Raw genomic sequence first — 25,534 nt, forward strand, 5'->3', positions numbered from 1 at the left:
AGGCCACTTGAAAGAACGTCTTCAGGAGGCGCCGGAAGGAACACAATGTTGGTGCCTGCCTGACCTCTGAAGGTAGGGAATTCCACAGGAAGGGGGCCACCACACTGAAGGCTCTTTTCCTGGTGGACTCCAGCCGGGCCATGGGTCCACGTGGAACCACCAGGAACATGCCCTCTGATGACCTCAGTGACCAGGCAGGTTGGTAAGGAAGGAGGCGCTCTCTCAGGTATCCTGGTCCCAAGTTGTTTAGGGCTAAGGTATAGTACTAATACCTTAAACCTGGCCTGGTAGCGAATAGGCAGCCAGTGCAGTTCCCTCAGCAGAGGAGTTACACGCTGAAAAGGGGCAGCTCCCAACAACAGCCGAGCTGCTGCATTCCGCACTAGCTCCAGCTTCCAGACCAACCTTAAGGCCAGCCCCACATATAGCACATTACAGTAATCCAGTCTTAAAGTTACTAATGCTTGTACCACAGTGGTCAAGCTATCCCTGTCCAGGAGAGGCCGTAGCTGGCGAACCAGCCAAAGCTGGTAAAAGGCACTCGGAGCCACCATGACCACTTGGGCCTCCAGCGACAATGATGAATCTAGGAGTACCCCCAGACTACGAACCTGATCTTTCAGAGGGAGTGCAACCTCATGCAGAACAGGCAATGAGCCTATCTCCTGGACCCAGGAATCACTCACCCACAGGGCTTCTGTCTTGCCAGGATTCAGCTTCAGTTTATTGGCCCTCATCCAGCCCATTACTGAGTCTAGGCACTGATTCAGGACTTGCACAGCCTCTCCTGATTCAGATGTCACAGGGAGATAGAGCTGTGTGTCATCAGCATACTGATGGCATTTAGCTCCAAATCTCCTAATGACCGCTCCCAGCGGCTTCATATAGATGTTAAACATTGGGGACAAGATGGTACCCTGCAGCACCCCATAGCGCAATTGCCAAGGGGCCGAGGAATAGTCACCCAATGTTACTCTCTGAAATTGGCCCCGTAGGTAGGACCGGAACCACTGTAGCACAGTGCCTTCAATACCGATCCCATGAAGTTGATCCAGGAGGATACCATGGTTGATGGTATCAAAAGCCGATGAGAGATGGAGCAAAATTAGCAGGGTTGCACACCCCTGTGCCTCTCTCAATAAAGGTCATCCATCAGGGCGACCAAGACTGATTCAGTCCTGTAACCAGGACAAAACCCAGCCTGAAATGGGTCTAGATAATCAAGACACACATGGAAGACAACCCACCAGGAAGTTCTCCTGTGCAGGCCCCATTAAAATGAAAGGAGATGAGCAAGAACGTGGTTGGTTGTGTGCCATGGATCAGATATACCTGTCTCCCATGCTGCCATCCTTAATGGGACCCAAAATCAGCCACCCATCTTGGATCCTGGTAGGGCTGCTTTTGAGCAAACAAGACAAAAGGATGGCAAAAACCATTGAACCAGAAGGCTAAGAAGTAGTGCCATTGCATATTCTCCTGCTGCCTCTAAGCTCTGTCATTTCATCTGACTTTGTTCACTCTGTGCCCTGATAGAAAAATGACACATTTTTCCTATACGTATGTATTTTCTTTTCAAAATTGCAGGTTCAGATTTCTAATTTGGTTTAAAAAAAATACATAAATGCTTTGATGAATTGGATTGAGCTAGCAGAAAGGAGGGGGGAGGGACAAGCTTGAGATAGGATTGTGAAGCAGCTGGGCCTAGGATCTATGAAGTTGTTGTTGTTCAGTCGTTCAGTCGTGTCCGACTCTTCGTGACCCCATGGACCATAGCACGCCAGGCCTTCCTGTCCTGCGCTCTCTCCCGGAGCGTGCTCAAGTTCATATTCATTGCATCCGTGATGCTATCTAGCCATCTCATCCTCTGCTGTCCCCTTCTCCTTTTGCCTTCAGTCTTTCCTAGCATCAGGGTCTTTTCCAGGGAGTTTTCTCTTCGCATTAGGTGGCCAAAATATCTGAGCTTCAGCTTCAGTATCTGTCCTTCCAATGAGCAGTCAGGGTTGATTTCCTTTAGGATGGACTGATTTGACCTCCTTGCAGTCTACGGGACTCGTAAGAGTCTTCTCCAGCACCACAGTTCGAAAGCATCAATTCTTCGGCGCTCAGCCTTCCTTATAGTCCAGCTCTCACAGCCATACATTACTACTGGGAAAACCATAGCTTTGATTAGACGGACCTTTGTCGGCAAGGTGATGTCTCTGCTTCTTACTATGCTGTCTAGGTTGGCCATAGCTTTCCTCCCAAGGAGCAAGCGTCTTTTAATTTCATGGCTACAGTCACCGTCTGCGGTGATCTTGGAGCCCAAGGAAGTAAAATCTGTCACTGCTTCCATTTCTTCCCCTTCTATATTCCAGGAAGTGATGGGGCCAGATGCCATGATCTGAGTTTTTTTAATGTTGAGTGTCAAACCAGCTTTTGCACTCTCCTCTTTCACCCTCAACAAGAGGCTCTTTAGATCCTCTTCGCTTTCTGCCATTAGGGTGGTATCGTCTGCATATCGGAGGTTGTTGATAATTCTCCCAGCAATCTTAATTCCGACCTGTGATTCATCCAACCCGGCATTTCTCATGATGTACTCTGCATATAAGTTAAATAAGCAGGGTGACAATATGCAGCCTTGTCGTACTCCTTTCCCAATTTTGAACCAATCGGTTGTTCCATGTCTGGTTCTGACTGTTGCTTCTTGACCCTCGTACAGGTTTCTCAGGAGACAGGTAAGGTGGTCTGGTACTCCCATCACTTTAAGAATTTGCCACAGTTTGTTGTGATCCACACAATCAAAGGCTTTAGCGTAGTCAATGAAGCAGAAATAGACGTTTTTCTGGAATTCTCTTGCTTTCTCCATGATGCAGCGAATGTTGGCGATTTGATCTCTAGTTCCTCTGCCTCTTCTAAACCCAGCTTGTACTTCCGGTAGTTCTCGGTTCACATACTGCTGAAGCCTAGCTTGTAGGATTTTGAGCATCACCTTGCTGGCATGTGAAATGAGCGCAATTGTGTGGTAGTTTGAACACTCTTTGGCGTTGCCCTTCTTTGGAATTGGAATGTAAACTGACCTTTTCCAATCTTGTGGCCACTGTTGAGTGTTCCAGATTTGTTGGCATATTGAATGCAGCACTTAAACAGCATCATCTTTTAGGATTTTAAATAGCTCGGCTGGAAGACTGTCATCTCCGCTAGCTTTGTTGTTAGTAATGCTTCCTAAGGCCCACTTGACTTCACTCTCTAGGATGTCCGGCTCAAGTTCAGTGACTGCACTATCATGGCTATCAGGGACATTCAGATCTTTCCTGTATAGTTCTTCTGTGTATTCTTGCCACCTCTTCTTAATCTCATCTGCTTCTGTTAGGTCCCTGCCTTCTTTTCCTTTATCATGCCCGTCTTTGCACCAAACGTTCCTTTGAGATCTCCAATTTTCTTGAAGAGATCTCTAGTCTTTCCCATTCTGTTGTTTTCCTCGATTTCTTTGCATTGTTCATTTAAGAAGGCCTTCTTGTCTCTCCTTGCTATTCTCTGGAACTCTGCATTCAGTTGGGTATATCTTCCCCTTTCTCCCTTGCTTTTCGCTTCCCTTCTTTCCTCAGCTACTTGTAAAGCCTCATCAGACAGCCACTTTGCTTTCTTGCATTTCTTTCTCTTTGGGATGGATTTCGTTGCTGCCTCCTGAACAGTGTTACGGACCTCCGTCCATAGTTCCTCAGGCACTCTGTCTATCAGGTCTAATCCTTGAAATCTATTCCTCACCTCCACTGTATATTCATCAGGGATATGATTTAGGTCATACCTGAACGGTTTAGTGGTTTTCCCGACGTTCTTCAATTTAAGCCGAAATTTTGCAAGAAGCAGCTCGTGATCTGAGCCACAGTCAGCTCCAGGTCTTGTTTTTACTGACTGTATGGAGCTTCTCCATCTTTGGCTGCAAAGGACATAATCAATCTGATTTCGATATTGACCATCTGGTGACGTCCATGTGTAGAGTCGCCTCTTGTGCTGTTGGAAAAGAGTGTTTGCTATGATCAGCATGTTCTCTTGGCAAAACTCTATTAGCTTTTGTCCTGCTTCATTTTGTACACCAAGGCCATGCCTGCCTGTTATCCCGGTGATTTCTTGACTTCCTACTTTAGCATTCCAATCCCCTATGATGAAGAGGACATCTTTTTTTGGTGTTAGTTCTAGAAGGTGTTGTAGGTCTTCATAGAACCGATGAACCTCAGCTTCTTTGGCCTCAGTGGTTGGGGCATAGACTTGAATTACTGTGATGTTGAATGGTTTGCCTTGGATTCATACTGAGATCATTCTATCATTTTTAAGATTGTACCCCAATACTGCTTTTCCCACCCTTTTGTTGACTATGAGTGCTACTCCATTTCTTCTAAGGGATTCTTGCCCACAATAGTAGATATGATGGTCACCTGAATTAAATTCGCCCATGCCTGTCCATTTTAGTTCGCTGATTCCCAAGATGTCGATGTTCAATCTTACCATCTCATGTTTGACCACCTCCAGCTTACCTTGATTCATTGATCTGACATTCCAGGGTCCTAAACAATATTGTTCTTTACAGCATCGGATTTTCTTTTCACCACCAGACACATCCACAGCTGAGTGTCCTTTCGGCTTTGGCCCAGCCGCTTCACTCTTTCTGGCGCTACTTGGAAATACCCTCTGCTCTTCCCCAGTAGCATATTGGACACCTTCCGACCTGAGGGGCTCATCTTCCGGCGTCATCTCTTTTAGCCTTGTGATACGTTCCATGGGGTTTTCTTGGCCAGAATACTGGAGTGGGTTGCCATTTCCTTCTCCAGTGGACCACATTTTGTCAGAACTCTCTGCCATGACCTGTCCATCTTGGGTGGCCCTGCACGGCATAGCTTATGGCTTCACTGAGTTACGCAAGCCCCTTCACCACAACAAGGCAGTGATCCATGAAGGGGATCTATGAAGTATCCACCCTCAATTTCAGCTATAAGAAATTAGACAAAATGTTTAAAAATCTGTCTAGATGAATGCTTGCAAGGATGCAATGGCACAAATTCACAACTTTAAAAGAATTGAATAACAAAGGAGGAGGGACAAGAATAGCAGCCCGAAGGGGATGATACAAAGCTTCTATACAGAAATATAAGGTGCGTGAATGAATGTTTGAGAGAGAGGATTAAAAGCGGAGACAGAATACAAGATGTATTCATTACATCAACCACCTTGATATGTCCTTGAATTGAGATGGCTGGGACCTGGTCACCTACATAATACAGCATATGAATAGAATGCTTATTAATCTAACATTAATATTTTCCCCCTTAAGCGAATCAGTATTGAAGGAGCCCTGCTATCTCAGGCCGAAGCTCTCCTCAGTCCCAGGAAGAAGCTCTCATTGAATCGCAAGGGGCTGGATTCCAATGAAGTGGCCTACAGCAGCGATCGAGATGATAATGCCCTCACAGGTGGTACAGATCAGACTGATGCTGATGACGAGGAAGAGACTGAACAGGTAACCTCCTGGTTTTCTGGGAGGGAAAGATCCACAAGATCCATAAATGATCCATAAAAGTATAATTGAGTACAGTGGGGAGTGTCAAATATATCTACTTAAAAGGATGTGAAAATAGTGAGTATTTTTGTTTTGGTTACCAATGTCCCAAATTATGATTAACATTTTTACTTTGACAGATACTCTGAGTATTTATTTCTAAACTTCAGTATCCAAATGTAGTCACTGAAGCACATAATGGAGATTTCTGAGGGTCTCTACTATTATTCCCTGTCCTCTGCCAAACACGTATAACCATTTTTGTTGTTCAGTCGTTCAGTCGTGTCCGACTCTTCGTGACCCCATGGACCATAGCACGCCAGGCCTTCCTATCCTGCGCTCTCTCCCGGAGCGTGCTCAAGTTCATATTAATTGCATCGGTGATGCTATCTAGCCATCTCATCCGCTGCCGTCCCCTTCTCCTTTTGCCTTCAGTCTTTCCCAGCATCAGGGTCTTTTCCAGAGAGTTTTCTCTTCGCATTAGGTGGCCAAAATATTTGAGCTTCAGCTTCAGTATCTGTCCTTCCAATGAGCAGTCAGGGTTGATTTCCTTTAGGATGGACTGATTTGACCTCCTTGCAGTCCAGGGGACTCATAAGAGTCTTCTCCAGCACCACAGTTCGAAAGCATCAATTCTTCGGCGCTCAGCCTTCCTTATAGTCCAGCTCTCACAGCCATACATTACTACTGGGAAAACCATAGCTTTGAATAGACGGACCTTTGTCGGCAAGGTGATGTCTCTGCTTCTTACTATGCTGTCTAGGTTTGCCATAGCTTTCCTCCCAAGGAGCAAGCGTCTTTTAATTTCATGGCTACAGTCACCGTCTGCAGTGATCTTGGAGCCCAAGAAAGTAAAATCTGTCACTGCTTCCATTTCTTCCCCTTCTATATGCCAGGAAGTGATAGGGCCAGATGCCATGATCTTAGTTTTTTTAATGTTGAGTTTCAAACCAGCTTTTGCACTCTCCTCTTTCACCCTCAACAAGAGGCTCTTTAGATCCTCTTCGCTTTCTGCCATTAGGGTGGTATCGTCTGCATATCGGAGGTTGTTGATAATTCTCCCAGCAATCTTAATTCCGACCTCTGATTCATCCAACCCTGCGTTTCTCATGATGTACTCTGCATATAAATTAAATAAGCAGGGTGACAATATGCAGCATTGTCGTACTCCTTTCCCAATTTTGAACCACTCGGTTGTTCCATGTCTGGTTCTTACTGTTGCTTCTTGACCCTCGTACAGGTTTCTCAGGAGACAGGTAAGGTGGTCTGGTACTCCCATCACTTTAAGAATTTGCCAGAGTTTGTTGTGATCCACACAATCAAAGGCTTTAGCGTAGTCAATGAAGCAGAAATAGACGTTTTTCTGGAATTCTCTTGCTTTCTCCATGATGCAGCGAATGTTGGCGATTTGATCTCTAGTTCTTCTGCCTCTTTGAAACCCAGCTTGTACTTCCGGTAGTTCTTGGTTCGCATACTGCTGAAGTCTAGCTTGTAGGATTTTGAGCATCACCTTGCTGGCATGTGAAATGAGAGCAATTGTGTGGTAGTTTGAACACTCTTTGGCGTTGCCCTTCTTTGGAATTGGAATGTAAACTGACCTTTTCCAGTCTTGCGGCCATTGTTGAGTGTTCCAAATTTGTTGGCATATTGAATGCAGCACTTTAACAGCATCATCTTTTAGGATATTAAATAGCTCAGCTGGAATACTGTCATCTCCGCTAGCTTTGTTGTTAGTAATGCTTCCTAAGGCCCACTTGACTTCACTCTCTAGGATGTCCGGCTCAAGTTCAGTGACCGCACTATCATGGCTATCAGGGACGTTCAGATCTGTCCTGTATAGTTCTTCTGTGTATTCTTGCCACCTCTTCTTAATCTCATCTGCTTCTGTTAGGTCCCTGCCTTCTTTGTCCTTTATCATGCCCATCTTTGCACAAAACGTTCCCTTGAGATCTCCGATTTTCTTGAAGAGATCTCTAGTCTTTCCCATTCTGTTGTTTTCCTCGATTTCTTTGCATTGTTCATTTAAGAAGGCCTCCTTGCTATTCTCTGGAGCTCTGCATTCAGTTGGATATATCTTCCCCTTTCTCCCTTGCTTTTCGCTTCCCTTCTTTCCTCAGCTACTTGTAAAGCCTCATCAGACAGCCACTTGGCTTTCTTGCATTTCTTTTTCTTTGGGATGGATTTCGTTGCTGCCTCCTGAACAATGTTACGGACCTCCGTCCATAGTTCCTCAGGCACTCTGTCTATCAGGTCTAATCCCTGAAATCTATTCCTCACCTCCACTGTATATTCATCAGGGATATGATTGAGGTCATACCTGAACGGTTTAGTGGTTTTCCCTACGTTCTTCAATTTAAGCCGAAATTTTGCAACAAGAAGCTCATGATCTGAGCCACAGGTCATGTTTTTACTGACTGTATAGAGCTTCTCCATCTTTGGCTGCAAAGGACATAATCAATCTGATTTCGATACTGACCATCTGGTGATGTCCATGTGTAGAGTCATCTCTTGTGCTGTTGGAAAAGAGTGTTTGCTATGATCAGCGTGTTCTCTTGGCAAAACTCTATTAGCTTTTGTCCTGCTTCATTTTGTATACCAAGGCCATGCCTGTCTGTTATCCCAGTGATTTCGTGACTTCCTACTTTAGCATTCCAATCCCCTATGATGAAGAGGACATCTTTTTTTGTTGTTAGTTCTAGAAGGTGTTGTAGGTCTTCATAGAACCGATCAACTTCAGCTTCTTTGGCATCAATGGTTGGGGCATAGACTTGAATTACTGTGATGTTGAATGGAGGTTATCAGAGCATGAATAACTATTGCAGGGCTATCTCTGGCCACGTAGGGTCATAGTTGGTGTAGCAGCCCGTGGAGAAATACCCCTCCTCACTGGGGCAATCCCACTGCTACTAATACCAAAATGGAGGTATCCCACATAGGTTATCCCACCATTCATGTCTGCTGCCACCATAAATCTACACCCCTTTATTTAAAATACACCCTTTACCTAAGGTTATTACGCATGAGACAAACAGATCAGAGCTACAGGTATAGTGAACAAAGATAAATAGTATTTTATTTAAAAGAAATAAAACAACATAAAAGTCCTGATTTACTTTAAAATCAGGACTTTTATGTTGATACTGTTACCACCAATCAGGCTATTGAAGCTACAGTTCCTAACCCTAACCAAACTTAAGCCAATTCCTTATCAAGCTCTACCCCAGTTAACACACAAGCCTTCTATTGGGAGTTTGATATTCTTGGAAGATTTGACTTCCAGCTGGGACCATTAATGATGATTTATCAGACTTTCCTTGAAGTCTTCTATCTGGTCTAGCAGCTGCTCTTCTCCAGATCTCCACCAATTGTTTCCCAGACCTTGGTTCTTCCTGAAGGCTGCTTTTGGAGTCTTCCTTTCTGCATTTGCTAGCCTTCTTAGGTGTTGCCTGCTTCCTCCTTCCAGTTTGGCTTCCCAGTCTAGCTGCTGCTGTGCTGCTGTCTTCCTCAGGCTGTCAGGCTCTCCTGAAGACACTCTTCCATTGTCACTCTTTCCTGGTGATACTCTCAGCAGAACTCCCTCAGATAAACCTCCTCCAGACAAAACTCTCTCAGATGCCTCTCAACAAGTCCTTATATTTGCTCCTGGCAGAAGCCCCCAGCCAATCAGCATTGGTGTGGCCAACATTCCATCACACCATTTCTGTTCAAAATTAGGACCAATGGGCATCTTTGGAATGTTTAGCTATCCTCCAATCAGACTGTACCAATTTCTGTCCAGCCATACTATATATAAGACAGAAACCTGGCCTCATATTTCTCTCTTGGTGATAACAGTTACTGCCACTCCACCTGCACATATTTACAATGTATCATTCCTCAGGCACAAGGCTCTAGTAAAAGGCAGACATTTTCCACTTCTGCTGTTAACCTGTATGTCTTCAGTCATTGAAAAACACATAACAGTTCAGTATATTAAACTTTTACCCCACATAAAGTCAGTTTCTTAACACAGCATAAGCGGATAAAAGGCACTACAAGCCACAACAGTTATGGTTCTAAGAACACGCTTGAACTACACGCTGGATCCCTTAAAGCAGGGATGGGGAATCTCTAGCCCTAAAGTGGCCCACAGACGTTCCCCATCTACCCTTGGGGGCTTTGTGCAATCCCCTTCAGAACAGGTAAACAGGATTCAGCTGGACAAACCACCCACAGACAGTATCTCCACCTTGTCTGGGTTAAGTCTTGATTTACTTGACCTCATCCAGTCCATTATCCTGTCTGAGCACTGGTTCAGAACTTAATCTGCCTCACCTGTATTAGATGAAAAGGAGAGGTAAAGCTGGGTATTATTTGCATATTGGTGACACCTGAGCTCACATCGCTGGATAATCTTTCCCAGCAGTTTAATGTAGATGTTAAAAAGCATGGGGGATACAATAGAGCCCAGTGGAACCCCTCTAGCACATTCATTAACAGTGGCCAGGTTCAGACAATCAGTGGAGAAAATGCAGTGTCAGTTGTTTCCTCTGCCCCCATGACTGCCAGTTGAGCGACCAGGTTTACCCTCATTACCTGTATTGCAGGTTGCTGTGCTGTCTGAATGTGGTGCAGGGGTAGTGACTTTTCATGGGTTGCAGTAGGGATTGTAGGGTGGGTGAAAAGTCGCTACATGCACACCGGGGTTGGATGGCACAGGTAATTAGGATAATCCCAGTTGTGTGACTGGCACACATAGGGGCAGGGAAAACAACCGACGCTGCGTTGTTTCTCCCACTGATCATCCAAACACGGCCAGTGTCTTTCTAGAGCCCATCATTTACCCTGTAACAAGCAAATGCTCAGTCTTCCTTGACAAAAGTCATATGTTATTGACTTTCACTGACCTCTGTCAGCTTAGGAGATACCATGAAAGAGTAGTTTCCACTGTAAATTATAATACAATTATCTACTTGTTATTTTTCAGACTTGGCTTTGTCTGAACTCCTTTCTATTTAGAGGACTATGCATCATAGTCTAACCCTTTTCTCTTTGCTGCAGAACATACAACAAAATTCACAGCAGAAACCAAAAGGAGGCCGCAAAAGACTAAATAGTCAAGTTGCTGAAAACTTTGAGAAACGAAGAAGTGTTAATCTCAGCAAATATGAAATTCAGGTAATTCAAAAGCTATACAATCCTTATGGGGAACTAATTTATGATGTTTCAACTGGGAGGCAAAAAGGGAAGCAAAAGGCTGTCTGGATCATTCTACATTCATAATTTGCTAACGCCACCCCACTTCAGCCATTCTCTTGGTTATGGAATAGTCGCTTGTCTTGTAACTACAGATGTGGAGGAAGGATCAGTCATGGAATCTTGACAGTGTAGATGCTATGAGGAAAGTGGGAGGTTGATTAAAGTTGGTACTTAACCTTGCACAGGGTTTATGTCTTGGCCTAGTTCTGCTCAGACAACAAATTTAGTTGGCTAAGTAGCTAAGACGACTCATAGGGATTCCACTGGACAACTGGAAAACAGGCCTGGCAAGGAATCTTGCAGGCAACAGTTTAAGCAGAGTCCAAGGCCATTCAGCTAGCCAAGAATACTTCAAGGTCCAGGGAATCCAGCAGCCAAGGGAGTTAAGCTAGTCTGATTTGGCAGTTGTTCCAAGGCTAGGCATTAAAATCAGGATACCAGGCAGCTAAACCAACAACAGATGGTGGATGAGGGACAGCTTCCTTGATACTTTTACATATAAAAGTAAAAGAGAGCCAGTGTAGTGTAGTGGTGAGAGTGACGGACTTGGAGCTGGGAGATCCGGGTTCTAGTCCCCACTTGGCCATGGAAGCTCACTGGGTGACTTTGGGCCAGTCACAGACTCTCAGCCCAACCTACCTCACAGGGTTGTTGTTGTGAGGATACAACGGTGAGGAGGAGGATAATGTAAGCCGCCTTGAGTTCCTTGCGAGAGGGAGAAAGGCGGGGTATAAATGCAATAAATAAATAAATAAAATAAATAAATATAACATTTATACACTACCTTTTATCAATGACAAGGTGGTTTACAAAAATTAAAAACAAGCAAAATAACAATAAACAATACAAACAAAACAAATAGTAGATACTAGTACAATTCATAGTCTAAAATATATATGGTATTATTTTTAATGCCTAGTTGAATAAAAAAAAATTGGTGCTTAAAATGAAGCACTGTTGATTCCAGCCATACCTCTTAGGGAGGCAGCTGATAACTGGGGCACTAACTACCAAAAGCTCCTCTACCCTGTAGATTTAAGCCTCACCTCTGATGCAAATGGTATATTGGAGAAAGGCATCCACTTGACGACCTTAGCATTGGCAGGTTGATATGGGAACAGGTGTTCAAATTGACAAATGAAAGCCTGGCTGCAACTCCCATTCCTGTTTGTACTACTGTGTCCGGTAGGCCTGTAATTCCCAAACTCTGTGCCGGAATGCATATTGTAAAACAAGTGGAACCTGCAACAAAACGTTGCAGTGTGGAATGCTCCTGTTCAGCCATACCCTTTTCTAGGGTACCCCATTCCATTCCATTCCTTGTTATGTTCTGTTCTCTTCCCCCCACCGCGCCCCAACCCATGTCAGTCAGCATTCTGTGCCCACACAGCATGCTCAGTCCTCATTGGGTTGTTCTGGGGCCCCCTGCAAGCGTTTTTCCCTAAATAATTTTTTGTACTTTTGCAAACCTTGGGTACCCCAGAACCTAGTGACTCTTGTGCATGGATGATGCCATTTTGGCTGTATAAAGACTGGAACTTGGAAAATTGAGTTAGTCATTAGTATTTATGGTGATGATTCTGCATATTGGTTAGAACATAAACTAAAATTATGCTCTATTTCAAAACTTCATAGAACTCCAAAGAGCTTGCAGATGAAGCATCTTCCCAAGTGAACACAAAGCTTTCATTTTCCTGTAGTGGAGGTGGTCAGCCTTCTCGACAGTTCACGATGCAAAATGGCTCATTCATGGTGAATATTTTGGGGAGAACAGCTACAGTGAGAAACATCTGGACAGACCATCAGATTCGGCAAGCCTTGTTCCCAAGTACACGCCCTCTGCAGGAGAACGTAGAGGATGAAGATGATTATCACATGTTTGTGCCATCAGAGTCTACATCCAATTTAGCTTCCATTACATGTGAAGAGAGGGTCCCATCAGGCCGTCCTTGCAGCTGGCATGTAGGACTAGGTCATCAAAATGACACTTCCCACTCTAACTCTCACAGAATTGTGAGGCGAGCCAGCAGTGCTGGTGAAAGTAAAACTTCTCCATCTGGTTCAAGATTCAGGAAAAATGACTTTGGTCAAAATGCTTCTTGGAATGAAATGAAAAGTTCTCAGAGCAACATGGACAATCTGCAGGTGTACCCAGAATCTTCAGAAGAATTGACTATTGATGACATAGATCATGTCTATGACAATATAAGTTTTGAAGATTTGAAACTAATGGGTCTGGCTCGGAGGGAAGAGTCTGACCATGTTCCACAAGGATCAGCTAGAGACTCGCTCTATGAGACTCAAGACCAAGAAGTTACTTTCAAGAAAAGACAAGGACCTCATAGCAGGACTGTCTTTCTGAACAGGAATGAAGCTATTCCCAGGAGAGGCACTCCACCTTCAAGCTCTCATGATCTGAGGATTAGTGAGGAGAATGTCTATGATACCATAGTCCTCCCAAAGCTTAATTTCAAGTGTGATCGCCTTAAGTGTTCCAAAAAGAGAAGTTTTCTTGGTTTGGAAACAGATTTTGCATGTTGTGACCACCTCCGAAAATTTGTTTCTGAAGAAAGCCTCCAGTTCAGTGAAGATGAAAATCCATATCATTATGTTCCATTAGATCATGACTATTTGAGCTTAGTGGATAGCTCCTCAAACTCTGACTCACATTCTCACAAGTCTGCTGCAGATAAATTATCAGAGGAAGTAGATGAAATCTGGAATGACTTAGAAAATTATATCAAGAAGAATGAAGAAAAGACACGAGATCATGTCCTTGCAGCTTTTCCTGTCTGCAAAGATGACATAGATAATAACACATCTACTGGAACTACTTGTGAATTAAGTAAAGATGTGGAATATTCACTGCATACTCTTTCACTGCCAGAAACACCTGTTTTCCCAAAAACTTTGCCCAACAAAGTAGCCAGGCTAAGTGAAGCCAACCTTAGGTTTGAAGAAGCAGCTTCATGTAAAGCAAATTCTCTGGTAAGTCTCAACAGAACTTCACTCTCCAGTGAGATGGCTTTTGCAGATAGCCTTTATGAATCTGCCAATAATATATGCAATACAAATGCAGAGAATGCTGACAGTGAATTGGATGCTGTGGATAAAACAAAGAATCGGGTCTTCATGATGGCAAGACAGTACAGCCAAAAAATTAAGAAGGCAAATCAGCTTTTGAAAGTAAAAAGCCCAGAGCAAGAGCAACTTCTGAGCCAGCAGCAGAAATCAAGGCACAAGGATTTAGCAGCCATTTTGGAAGAGAAGAAACAAGGTGGCCCTGCCATTGGTATGTTCACAATGTTTTCCCCTCATTCTTATAACTACAACTATTGATTAAATACTCTTAATGTGATGACTGCCCATATTTAGTCCACCATTTGGTCAACATTTCCTTGAATCAGACAAGAGTAAAATACAAGTCATACGTGTATGCCATTTGTTCCTCCGTAATGATTAAAATCTACCTTTTACTTATACTAGCTTTGATTTAGCAGGCTTCAACCAATGGTTCTCAAACTAGTCCTTAGTTGTGTCCAAAGATAAGGCCATAGGACATACATAGTGGTCATAGGAACGGCTGTGATTGGGTGCTTACATTTGAAAACTTCCCGCTTGTATAATTTATACTGATATAAATAATACACATGTACCATATGTTTTATTAGTCTAAGATCACAGAAGACAGGAATTTTGCTCATGCTTGCTTGAAGTAAAGCTAAGAATCACACCAATCGCCTTATTTTCTTTTATTATATGACGTTCTGATGTGAATACAGAAATTTCACTTTGTAAAATGGAAGATTTTTAGACTGAGTGGAGGCAGGACCAGCCTAACCATAGGGCAAACTGATTACGTATTGCAGGGATGGCAATATGCAGCCCATGGGCCACACGCTGCCCTTGATGGCCTTGTGTGCTCGCCCCCCGTGTGTCCTCTCCACCACTACCAAATTAGTGCTGAAATGCCGGCTTCTGAGTTTATCTCCTCTCCTCTCCTTCCTGAGCAAAACTGCAGCTTTTAACACTGCCAGAATTGCAGCTACCACTTCTCCCTCTTCTTCTCTACTTCCCACCCATCCCTTGAACAAAGCTGCAGCATTTTACTGCTGTTGCTGGTCTTGCCCACCTCTCCTCTCTGCTCCCCCTCCAGTAAAACCATGGGAATCTCCTATTCTGCCATTGTGTTGTCCCTTCCCTGTAAGAGATGCTCTGGTTTGTGATCTCACAGGGCTGTATGGTACAGAGGGATGCTCTTGTCACCCTCCTCCCATTGTCTGCTTCTATCCAGGCAGCTGATAGAGCTGCTACTATTATGACTGCCATAGAACAGCATATGAAGTATGAAAAGGGGATGAGATGGGAGATGGAGGGAGGTTACAGTAGAACTTAATTAGAAAAATAAAAGTGAATAAACTGGAAATTAAGGGAAGATATTAAGGAAAAATAAGGAAGACTTTTCACCCCCTTCCCCCCCGCCCTTTGGGTGTGATGCCCCCAACTAGTTGCCCAGCATCAAAAGTGGCCCTCAAACCAAAGGATGTTGCCCACTCCTGACTTATGGTACCAGAATTTCTAAGGTACATTTCTATGCAAATGTCTTGGAGAGACAGCTACTGCCTCTACCTTTGGAGAAGGTGCATAGAGGTAGCATAGGAGCTGGCTGGCTGGCTGATATTCTCTGTATGCCAGGGGACATGATGGAGAACTTCTGATTTCCACAGGCCTCCTGGAGCATAGCCACAGTTGTAGAGGACAGGAAGTAAGACAACAGCCGGGCTATCTACATGATTGGAGTGCCCTATGATTGGGGATGCTACAGCAGGAACTGGATTTGCATGCGTGCCATTGCTTGCTGTCCACATGAATAAGGCTCTAGTAAAGTGGAAAATATGGCTAAGGTTGCGATCTTATGTGTGCTTATGTGGCAGTAAGAACCATTAAAACCAGTTGGAATTACTTCTGAATAAACAGTAGGATTATACCTACTGTTTAATCAAGTTTCACTTTCACTTCAAGTTTCACTTTCATTTTAGGCTCATTCAGTATATGTACTTTTTTGTATCAGTCATATCCATTATTTATTTCTTTTTTAGGTGCCAGAATTGCTGAATATTCACAGCTCTATGATCAGGTTGTTTTTCGGGAAACCTCAGCCAAATCACAAAAGGCCAGTTCACAGGAACCATCTAACGTAAGGTATTCCTCACCAGTGTCAACATCTCAGTTAGCTGCCGAATGCTTAAGAGCAGAAGACTGGTTTTTGCACTCAACATACAGTAATGGAGAACTCTCAGACTTCTCTCCTTGGCCAGATGTCCCACACCTGAAGTCCAAAACCTCTCCTTCAGAGATGAGCACAAAGCAGAGCATGAGACAGTTACCAGCGGCCTGCTCAGTGCCTTCCCTTCAGACTCCTCTTCACCCACATATTCCTGCACAAAGGTGGAGTGCTATTATAAGTCAGCCTAACAAAGAGAACTTGCACCGCAGCCACATTTACAACTCTTTAGGGAGAAGCGAAAGCAGTGCAAAGCCACAAATGTACAGCAGGTCACAGTCATCTTCCTCAATTGTGGTCAACAAGTCTGGGGAATCAATAAATTATCCACCTGAAATGGATAAGAAGCAGTTGCATTCAAGCAGGAACTTTCTCTCTGACCACTATCAAGAATCAGGCCAAGGTGCCTCTCCAGGCCTTGGAACGTGTGATGGGACAGCGCAAATCCCAGAGGATTTATCAGAAATTATTCTGCAAGACTCTCAAAAATTTTTAAGAGTTAACAGAAACTTGCTGTCAAATGCACAAATAGCCACCCAGAACTATTTTTCTAATTTCAAAGACACTGATGACGGAGAAGGAGACGATGATGACTATGTTGAAATAAAATCTGAAGATGAGGGATCCGATTTAGAGACTTTCTACAACCAAACAAAGCTCTTGGATTCAAAAATAAATGCACATTCTGCTCCTCCAGAAACTCATAGTGGCAAAAATATGTCCCTGGCTGCCGCTAAGCCGTCAGACTCTTTCCTGAGCACATGTAGTGATTCAGATAAATTGAATGACTACTTATGGAGAGTGCCATCTCCTAATCAGCAGAATATTGTCCAGTCCTTAAGGGAAAAATTTCAGTGTCTTAGCTCAAGTAGCTTTGCTTGATATCTTCTAAAATTTCTGATTGTTCTACCTTAATACTGAAAAAGATTATACTAGGACAACCAGTACTTGTAATGCACATTGTAGTGCATGTATTTTTAACTACCATCTGCTGAGAAATTTAAAGTGGCCAGGTTTTTCCACTGTTGAGTAATTGTGTGGCTTTATATTGCAGGTAGGTCTCTGGCTTGCTTTTCCTTGTATCCATTTCTGCCATTTCCACCCCACCCCCACTAAAATCTTGGTGATTATGTACGATAGCCAGTTACATAGGCCAGAATTCTGAATTTTGTGTAAATGTCACTAATGCTCAAAAACCCCCCAAAGGGTAGGGGGTATGACATATGCTGCAAAATGTGCAGCAAATCATCTGTAGCTGTTATATAAGGTCTACTTGCTTACTTATATTTACATAAACTGAGGTATGAAATACTATGACTGGACTGAAGCTTATTGAAGTGTCATTTGACTTCACTAGGTTTAAAATTTCCTCCTCCTGTTTCTGCAACCACTTTTCCAAGCAGCTTTGATAAGTAAAATGTGCACATAGTACATACCAAAATGGGAACTGTGGGCTCAAGCAGGAAAACCTTTCAAAAGCACCTTTGTTTCTCTGATTCAAGCTTGTAGAGTACCTGGAATTCCCTGTTTGGGAAATGACTTGCAGGTATCTGTAATTTGAACCTAGTGTTTACTAAGTACCAGCTAAGGGTGTTTCTGGCTCTTTTAGTTTTCTTATTTCATTTTAATTTATGTTGGTTTTTATTTCAATATGCTAGATACATTCCATTTTTTTGGAGATCATGTCTTCCATTTATCTCATGGATATCACATGGTGTATCCACTATCATACTGTAGCTTTATTCAGGTGTTCAATATCCATATGTACTGAATGCATGATTGGGTTATCAAGAAGCCACCACACATGCTGGCCACATCACCCAGCCAACATGTGACTGGCATGCCTGTATGTAAATGCACTGGGATTCCTCTGTGAGGACATGAATTGATTGATTAGGGTACGCATCCTTCTGGAGGAGCCCTACGCATGTACATACTTGCGTCATTCCTCTTCAGACTGACACTAAACATGTGTTGGCCAGGCAGTGGGGGCAGAGCTAGACCCCATGTTCTCAATAGCCTCTTCACACATTCAATATCTATGGGTACCAAATTCCTGGATAGGGGGTAGTTCTTGCTGCCAGTGCTGCTGCGGATTATCTTTTTTGCTGCACAACTTTGGCTTGGATTACTTGAAAGCAATACTGTGTGAATACAAGATGTATAGCCAGTTTTCAGATGAAGGGCATGAATGGTGACATGACTACAAAGTGCAATGCTTTTACCAAGCAGCGGGTTCTTTCTTCAGCCTTATTTCCACTTTCAGTACACCACTTCACTCTAGCACAGCCTTCTCCAATCTGTGCTCGCCAGATGTGTTTGACTACCACTCCCAGAATCCTAGAAGTTGTAGGTCCAGCACTTATGAAAAGCACCAAGTTGGAAAAGGCTGCTCTAGCACAAAGCGGTAGTATAAGTTTTAAAGTGTCAGCAGTTGCTTGTATAGATGGTTTTAACATAATCCTCCAACTGACAAATGTATATTCTCTACTACTGAAATAAATACTGAAGGATTTGTACTTGCTGAATTACTCTGAACTGTATAGTACAAATCCTTATTCATTGATGGAGAACTCTTTCAAGAATGTAGGGCTTTTTTTCTTGTTATACCATGAATTCGAGTTTTCTTATGCACAAGGCTGTCCTGGTTTCAGCAGAAGAGCTGACTGAATTCAACCTGTGTCTCGTAAAATAATGAGGAACATTGTAAGTGTATACAAATTAGCAAATATCAGTTTTATTTAATAAAACAAGTGAAATAATGTAAATAATAATAATACCAATTTGAATGCATTAACAATAGGCACATATAAGTTTCTTTGTACTGGTAGGGGAATTTTGTTAATCCGATAACATAATGAGATATAAATCAGTAGAGACGAGTAAAGTAAAATTTATAATTTGTAGCTTTGTAAGAAACAAATATTAATATGTATTGGGTACTTTTAGCCTTGCCGGCAGGGAAGCAAACACATAAAATTCGCACATAGCTAAGCCCTGGAAACTGTTTTTGTAAAAGCAACGGGAATAGTAGTTCCCAGCTCTTGATGACAAAAGGAAGTATCAAGAGATACAAATCTTATATTTAGTTCATGCTTCGTAGGTAGTTTGACTTGTGTGGCCAATATCTAATATTACCATTTGCCGAAAAATACCAGTTACAAAGAAAACTACTCCCAACAAAAAAAAAACAAATCTAGATTTTATAAAAATATAAAGCCAAAATAGCAAAAGAATGCCAGTGGTCATTTGGTTTGAATTTCACATATGCAACTTGGTCAATGAACTGTGGAGATACCATGTATTTCTCTGAAGACATTAAAATTCTTTTATGTTCATTTTTCATATTGTTGTAATCTAGAAGGTTAAATTTATTCTGGTTAACACCCTTCCCAAAGGAATTTTTTATTTTTTAAAAAAACCTTGATTCCATTGAATACACATCAAAAGTAGCTATCTCTTGGCACTCAAATGGCAAGTTAGGTTGTGGGTGCTTTTTATGTCCACCACTGTAGGCTTACAGACCCAGTTTTCCCACCTGAATGCTCCAGATCACATTTGCTCTATTCATTGCAGTGACAGCAACAAAAAGTATGTGGGGTGCAGCAGGGAAAACAGCAGCTATTACTAAAATTGAAACAGTTAAAGTCTTAACTGAGAAAAAGTTACAGCAAAGTTAGTATGACGTACACTGCAAACTGGATAGGTCACAGCACAGTCATTATTATCCCATTATTAATGTGGATTTATCTTTTCTTTTGAAGATTTATACCTCTCCTCTATAATGTTTTTATACACAACATTTGAAAGTTTTATTTTAAACACTGCAATATTACTTGTAAAAGACTGATTTTTAATGTATTACTATTCTGTATTTGTTGGTAGTACCGGCACTATACTACTGGACAAAATTCAAAATGAAGTCACTTAATCTGAATGGATTCACACTGTGTTTCCTAATTTCTGCATATCATTTGTTTTCTATTGGTAAGAGACACAACCTCTACATTGCACTTTTTCATGACTCATTTTGTAAGGAATATGTAAAAATGTATGTACATGTAGAAGATGTCTTAAGTAAAGCTCTTCTCATTTTGTTATGCTTAAAGGCGAAGTTTAAAGCATGCCAAACCTGAAGATATGTAAGTAAATGCTGCTAAGGAGAAAATAAATACTATTTGTTTGCAGCAAATGATTTGAAGAACTGCCATCTCTTTAAGGAAATATTTAATCTGCAGTACCAAGAGTATTCATCACACCGCAACTACTGATTTGTGTGCTTTGCTTTTCTCATTCATTACTAAATCAGTTTGGAAGGGCTGGCACTGGTACAATGAACATATTAGCAGTCTAGGATACACAAACAAAACGAGATAGTGGGTTGGATCTAAATTTTCATAGAGACCAAATTCCACAGAAGTTTCTGCTAGAGGAAGGAGGGGTGATTTTTTTTCCAGAGATTCCTCCTCTCTGCACCTCTGATGCTGCTCCCAACCCTCCAGAGCAATTTGACCAGGGGCTGCAGGGGGAACGAGGGAATCTGTGAAAATCACTTCACCCCCTTCCTCTAGTGGGAGAGTCTGGACCCAACTGGTGTATTCTCTTACCTGGATCTAACTGGTGTATTCTCTTATCACTGTACAACCAGGAGCGGCCCTAGACTAGCTGCCAGCAACTGGCTCTCTAGGAGAACCATGCAATTAATACTCCCAGACTCCAAACATTTTGCCCCTATTTAGCATTTAATGACAAGGCAACCCCCCCCCCCCAATCTTTGGAAGCAGAATATTATTATAAAACATGCCATATATATATATATATATGTGTGTGTGTGTGTGTGTGTGTTTTACTAAGCACTGTATCAGTACAGAGGGTCTGATAAAACCACGAAGGAGACGAACACAATACTGCAAGAAGGGGTGCATCATCAGGGCGACATAGCCAACGAGGCACTGCCAGCCCCTAAGCTCAACCTTCCGAGAGCAAAGGAAGCGGCTGCTTGGGGGGGGGGGCGCTTTTCACACTGTGCCTTCAACTGGAAGCAGCAGCGCAGCATGAGGATATCCTGCATCACCCGAAGGAGGGCCGGGTCCTGCCCCAGCAGCCCCAGTCAGTCCCTTGCTCACCTCCACAGCCTCAGTCATATTCCTTCTCTACACACGTGGGAACTGAAATAATGACAGTGTCAGTATTTTTAATTTGTATTTCCCCCCTCAAATTTGGTGCCTCACTTAACTTGGAACCCTAAGCAACTGCCTAGTTTGCCTATATGGATGGGCCCGCCCCTGTGTACAACAAACAGCTCTTTACATCCATTTCCTAGGTGGCTCATTTGAACCATATTCTAGAAAGCTCCAGCAATCTCTACCAAAATAAAACACCTGGGGGAAAAAAGGAGTATCCACCCAGCACTATGCCACTGTGGCTAAGGCCAGAAAGCAGCCCAATGTTGGCACCCGGCACCTTTAAGCAACCGCCTGAGGCCCAAGAGGGTCTACTGTCACTGCCACACAAATAGCAAAGATCCATAATGGCTGTAGAGAAATCCAAGAACAAAACAAAGGGCAGCTGTTACGTGAGCTGTTGTAGAAAAGTAATCTCAAGCAGTTTTCAACTAAGCATTAAATGTAAGTTTCCTCAATACCCATCGAGAACCATATCTGTTGTGCAGCTGTGCTCTTTTTTGGTCCGGTAGTGCCGATGCCTACCCTGGGCTCCCTGAACTAGGTGTCCCATAATGCCTAAGAGCTATGCTACATCAGGCACTGGGGGGTATTGATGAAAATTTAATATGGTGGCTTGCTGCAGCCCTCAGGTAAGCCACAGGCCACGGCTGAGGACCAGCTGACATAAGAGGGGCCTACAACTCAAACCTGGATAGAAGCATCGTGTTGCTGTCCGAATACAAACCCCCCTTCTGGTGGAACTCCCTGCCTTTGGAGGTCAGGCAGGTGCCAACCTTGCGTCCCTTCCAGAGCCTCCTGAAGACATTGTTATTTCGATTGGCCTTCCTTGCGTGACCAGCTGCGGTGTATTAAATTCGGCTTTATCAGAACTTGCATCTTCTAAAATGTTTTAACATGCTGTTTTATTCTTTTATCCTTGCTCTTCACTGCTCTGAAATCTTTTGCTGTGGAGCAGTACATAAACATTGTAAATAAACATCTGCAAGAGTTGCCCGGTCTCTTTCATGGCTAAGGGTGCAATCCCATGCGTGTGTAGGAAAAAAAAATGTCTTACACCTTCCAGCATCCCTCCAGCCAGCCATGCTGCCTGTGGCACGCTGGGAATTGTAGGGCTTTATTCCTTTCTACATATGCATAGGATCGCGCCCTAAAAGGGTAAGTATTCTGCCTCCTTCCTTCCCCCGATAGCTGTCCCTTCCCCTGGAAGGAAGGGCAGCTACTCAGCAACACCCACTCCCCAAGTACGTACGCGGACCCTACCCATGTTTCCTAAAAGCTGAACCCCTTTCAGGGAAGAGCGCGATCTTATCGCTGCCTGCCGCCGAGGGTCCTCTTGAAGGCGAAGGGGCTCCCGCTCGGGGGGCCGGAGGGCAGAAGAGGGCAGCCCCTCACCGTCACCCTGCTTGAGCGTGCAGCCTATTCACCTCTGCCGGCACCTGAGGGGACTTCAGGGACGCGTCGCTGCCGCCTCGGGCGCAAGGCGGGGGGCGCTCTCCGCTGGGCTCGGCCCGCCTTTGCAGGCATGCGAGGTCTGGCCGCCGAGCGCCCCGCCCCGCCCCGCCCCGCCCCGCCCCGCCCCAGAGCCGCGCAACTCCTCCCCGCCCGGTGGCCCCAGCGGCAGCGGCGGCTCTCCGACCTTCTTTCCCCCCGCGCACGATGAGGCTTTCCGCGCTCCGCCGCCTGCCCTGGAGACCGGCGGTGCCGGCGACCAGCCGGACTGAAAAGAGGCGCGGCGGCGCTCGGGAGCTGCCGCTGCGCCCTGCTGCGCCCGGCTCCGCTGCCGCCGCCGCGCTCCTGCCCCAGCGAGGGATATGCGGCGCGCGGAGCCGGTCGGACAAACAAGACGCCCCCGGCGGCGGGACTCGGGGCTCCGCGGCCAGGTAGGCGGCCAGTTCCACTTTTTCGCGGGGCGCGGGGGGGAGAGGAGCATCAGCCCGTCCCGGCACCGCGTCGGTCTTTCTTTCATGACCAGCGGCCGGCCCGCGCGCCACGTGGGTGGGGTTAGCGGCTCCGCCTCCGTGCTGCCGCGTCTGATGCAACCGCGCGGCTGAATTGAGGAGCAGGGAGAGAAGAGTGGCGGCTTCTGGAGCCACTCAGCTGCGAAAGACGCCGCTTCCTCTGGGCCACGTGACCACGTTCATTCCCCGGTGCCGGACCGGCGTATAACCTCCGGCTGATGCTACACGCCGCGGAGGCCCCGAGAGGGCCTGGCGCTCTTTGAGACTGCCTGCTTTGTTGTAGGTAGGGCAGTGCTTCGAGCTTTGGCTTTTTGTCAGTACTGCAGCCCTCTAGGATTGCAAACGGTGCCAGTAGTATTAGCATTATTGTTATGATTTTATCAGCAACAATTATAATTTGATAAATTTGTATTCTGCATTTCCATCAAATTTATTTATTTATTACATTTATATCCCACCTTTTTTCCTCCTTAAGGAACCCAAGGCGGCGGACATAATCCCCTCCTCCATTTTATCCTCATAACAACAACCCTGTGAGGTGGGTTGGGCTGAGAGTCTGTGACTGGCCCAAAGTCACCCAGTGAGCTTCCATGGCTGAGTGGCGGCTAGAACCCGGTTCTCCCAGCTCCCAATCCCACACTCTAGCCACTACACCACACTGGCTCAAATGGCCCTCACAACCTGCTAACAGCAATACTACAAATACAAGAAAATACAATAAAACAGCAATGGAATAGAAACTTAAAATAATAGAAACAAGGCAGGCAAAACGTCAATATAAACAACCAAACTATATTCATAAGGCAACTTAGGGGCCAAAGGCCTGTCTAAATAAAAAAATGTCTTTGCCTGCCAGTCAAAGATTAGAAATGGGCCAGCCAGGCCTCCCTTGGCCCCTTTCCTTTAAGAGCAGCCTGGTAGGTAGGTGGCAATTACTCCGGCCAAGCTTTTCTCCATAATTTGGTCCCTGTGATATACAAAGCTTCACTTACTATTTGTGTACCTGGCCTATTGCTTTTAAAGGGGTAGCAAGAAAGTTGGCAACCCTGCAGGGGAAAAGCTGCACCTGGTGAAATTCAACGTTTTGTGCAACTTGTGGATTTTACTCAGAAATAAGCCGAAGTCCATTCAGTGGGATTTACACCATGGTGAAGCATATCTACTCCGGCCACACTAGCAGTTCGAAAGCAAGAAATTGCAAGTAGATAAATAGGTACTGCTTCAGCGGGAAAGGTAACAGCGTTCGGTGTTCAGTCATGTTGGCCACATGACCACGGAAGCGTCTTCAGACAGGAAGCGTCTTCAGACAGCGCTGGCTCTTCAGCTTAGAAATGGAGATGAGCACCACTCCCTGGAGTCGGACACGACTGGTTGGGGACACCTTTACCTTTTTTTAAGCATATCTAGACTTGCAATGGTAAAAGGGCAGTGCCCCCCTTAGTCCGGACCTGGCAACCAACTCTGCAGAATTGGGTCAGTTTGTGAGACTGTAGCCACACCTAGGATTAAGCCCCATTGAACTCATTGGGAGTTACATTTATTTATTGTTACATTTATACCCCCTTTTTCGTCCAAGGAGACCAAGGTAGTACACATAATCTTTCTCCTGTCCATTTTATCCTCACAACAGCCCTGTGAGGTAGGTTAGGCCCAGTCACTTAATGGCCAAGTGGGGGCTAGAACCTGGGTCTCCTAAGTCCCAGTCAAGCACGTTCATCACTACATCACACTGGCATGGTAGGCCAACACCACAACACTGAGCAGACATTTACAAAAATGTGCCAGAAGAACTTCTGGTTTGTGAGACCCCAATATATTGGGGTCATGGTCTCCTAATATAGTATCAGTCTGGGGCTGTCCACATGTAATGGTGGTAAACCCATGATTTTCTGCGGTGTGTTCCGAGTGTGTTTTCTTTTCCACATATCCTTTTTGAATATTGAATGTGGTATCCAAACCCAAACACTATAGGTTAATTGTGGGTAAACAACCCACAGTTAATCTAACTATTAACTGTTCGGATATCACATAGCAACCCCCAGTCAGCCTGATTGGGGGTTAAATATTCGAAAAGGCTGCAAATGTGCCTAGCACATGCCACCACAAATTGTGGGTTAATTACTTTTTGTCACTGTTATATGTGAACCAAGTCTCTGTCTCCTTGTTTTTACAAATCCTAGTCTAAGGTTTTATATAACAGAAGACTGACAAAAGCAAAATAACAGGTTTCTATAATCAGGTGACTTGCCCTGCCAATATCTTTCTGAAATGTTGTCTCCAAAATAAATACATTCCTCTCTACTACCCACTAAAAATTAAGCTAGTATTACTTGCA

At 44.3% G+C, this 25,534-nt stretch overlaps 2 protein-coding genes across 4 annotated transcripts in view; both read left to right on the forward strand.

Moving 5' to 3' along the window:
- Positions 1-20,244, forward strand: part of PLEKHG1 (pleckstrin homology and RhoGEF domain containing G1) — a 184,961-nt gene extending 164,717 nt beyond the window's left edge. The window contains exons 16-19 of the mRNA XM_084827830.1: positions 5,309-5,494; positions 10,574-10,690; positions 12,407-14,063; positions 15,871-20,244. Of these exons, the coding sequence (XP_084683956.1) occupies positions 5,309-5,494; positions 10,574-10,690; positions 12,407-14,063; positions 15,871-16,937 (3,027 nt within the window). The 3' untranslated portion in view covers positions 16,938-20,244. The remainder of the gene's footprint in view (positions 1-5,308; positions 5,495-10,573; positions 10,691-12,406; positions 14,064-15,870) is intronic.
- Positions 20,245-22,821: 2,577 nt separating this feature from the next.
- MTHFD1L (methylenetetrahydrofolate dehydrogenase (NADP+ dependent) 1 like) overlaps positions 22,822-25,534 on the forward strand; it is a 213,394-nt gene continuing 210,681 nt past the window's right edge. For 2 of the 3 annotated variants that reach the window (XR_014786738.1, XM_084827831.1), the window contains exon 1: positions 22,822-23,121. Coding sequence is in view for 1 of the 3 variants with exons in the window: in XM_084827831.1 (XP_084683957.1) it covers positions 22,898-23,121 (224 nt within the window). In the remaining 2 variants the exon portion in view is untranslated. Of the gene's footprint in view, positions 23,122-23,273; positions 23,483-25,534 lie in introns of those variants that run through there. The other variant, XM_084827833.1, reaches the window with a different exon arrangement.

Source organism: Heloderma suspectum, chromosome 1 (genome assembly GCF_057233095.1).
Source record: "Heloderma suspectum isolate Gila_16-S chromosome 1, 16-S_ref, whole genome shotgun sequence".
NCBI classification, from domain to species: Eukaryota; Metazoa; Chordata; class Lepidosauria; order Squamata; family Helodermatidae; genus Heloderma; species Heloderma suspectum.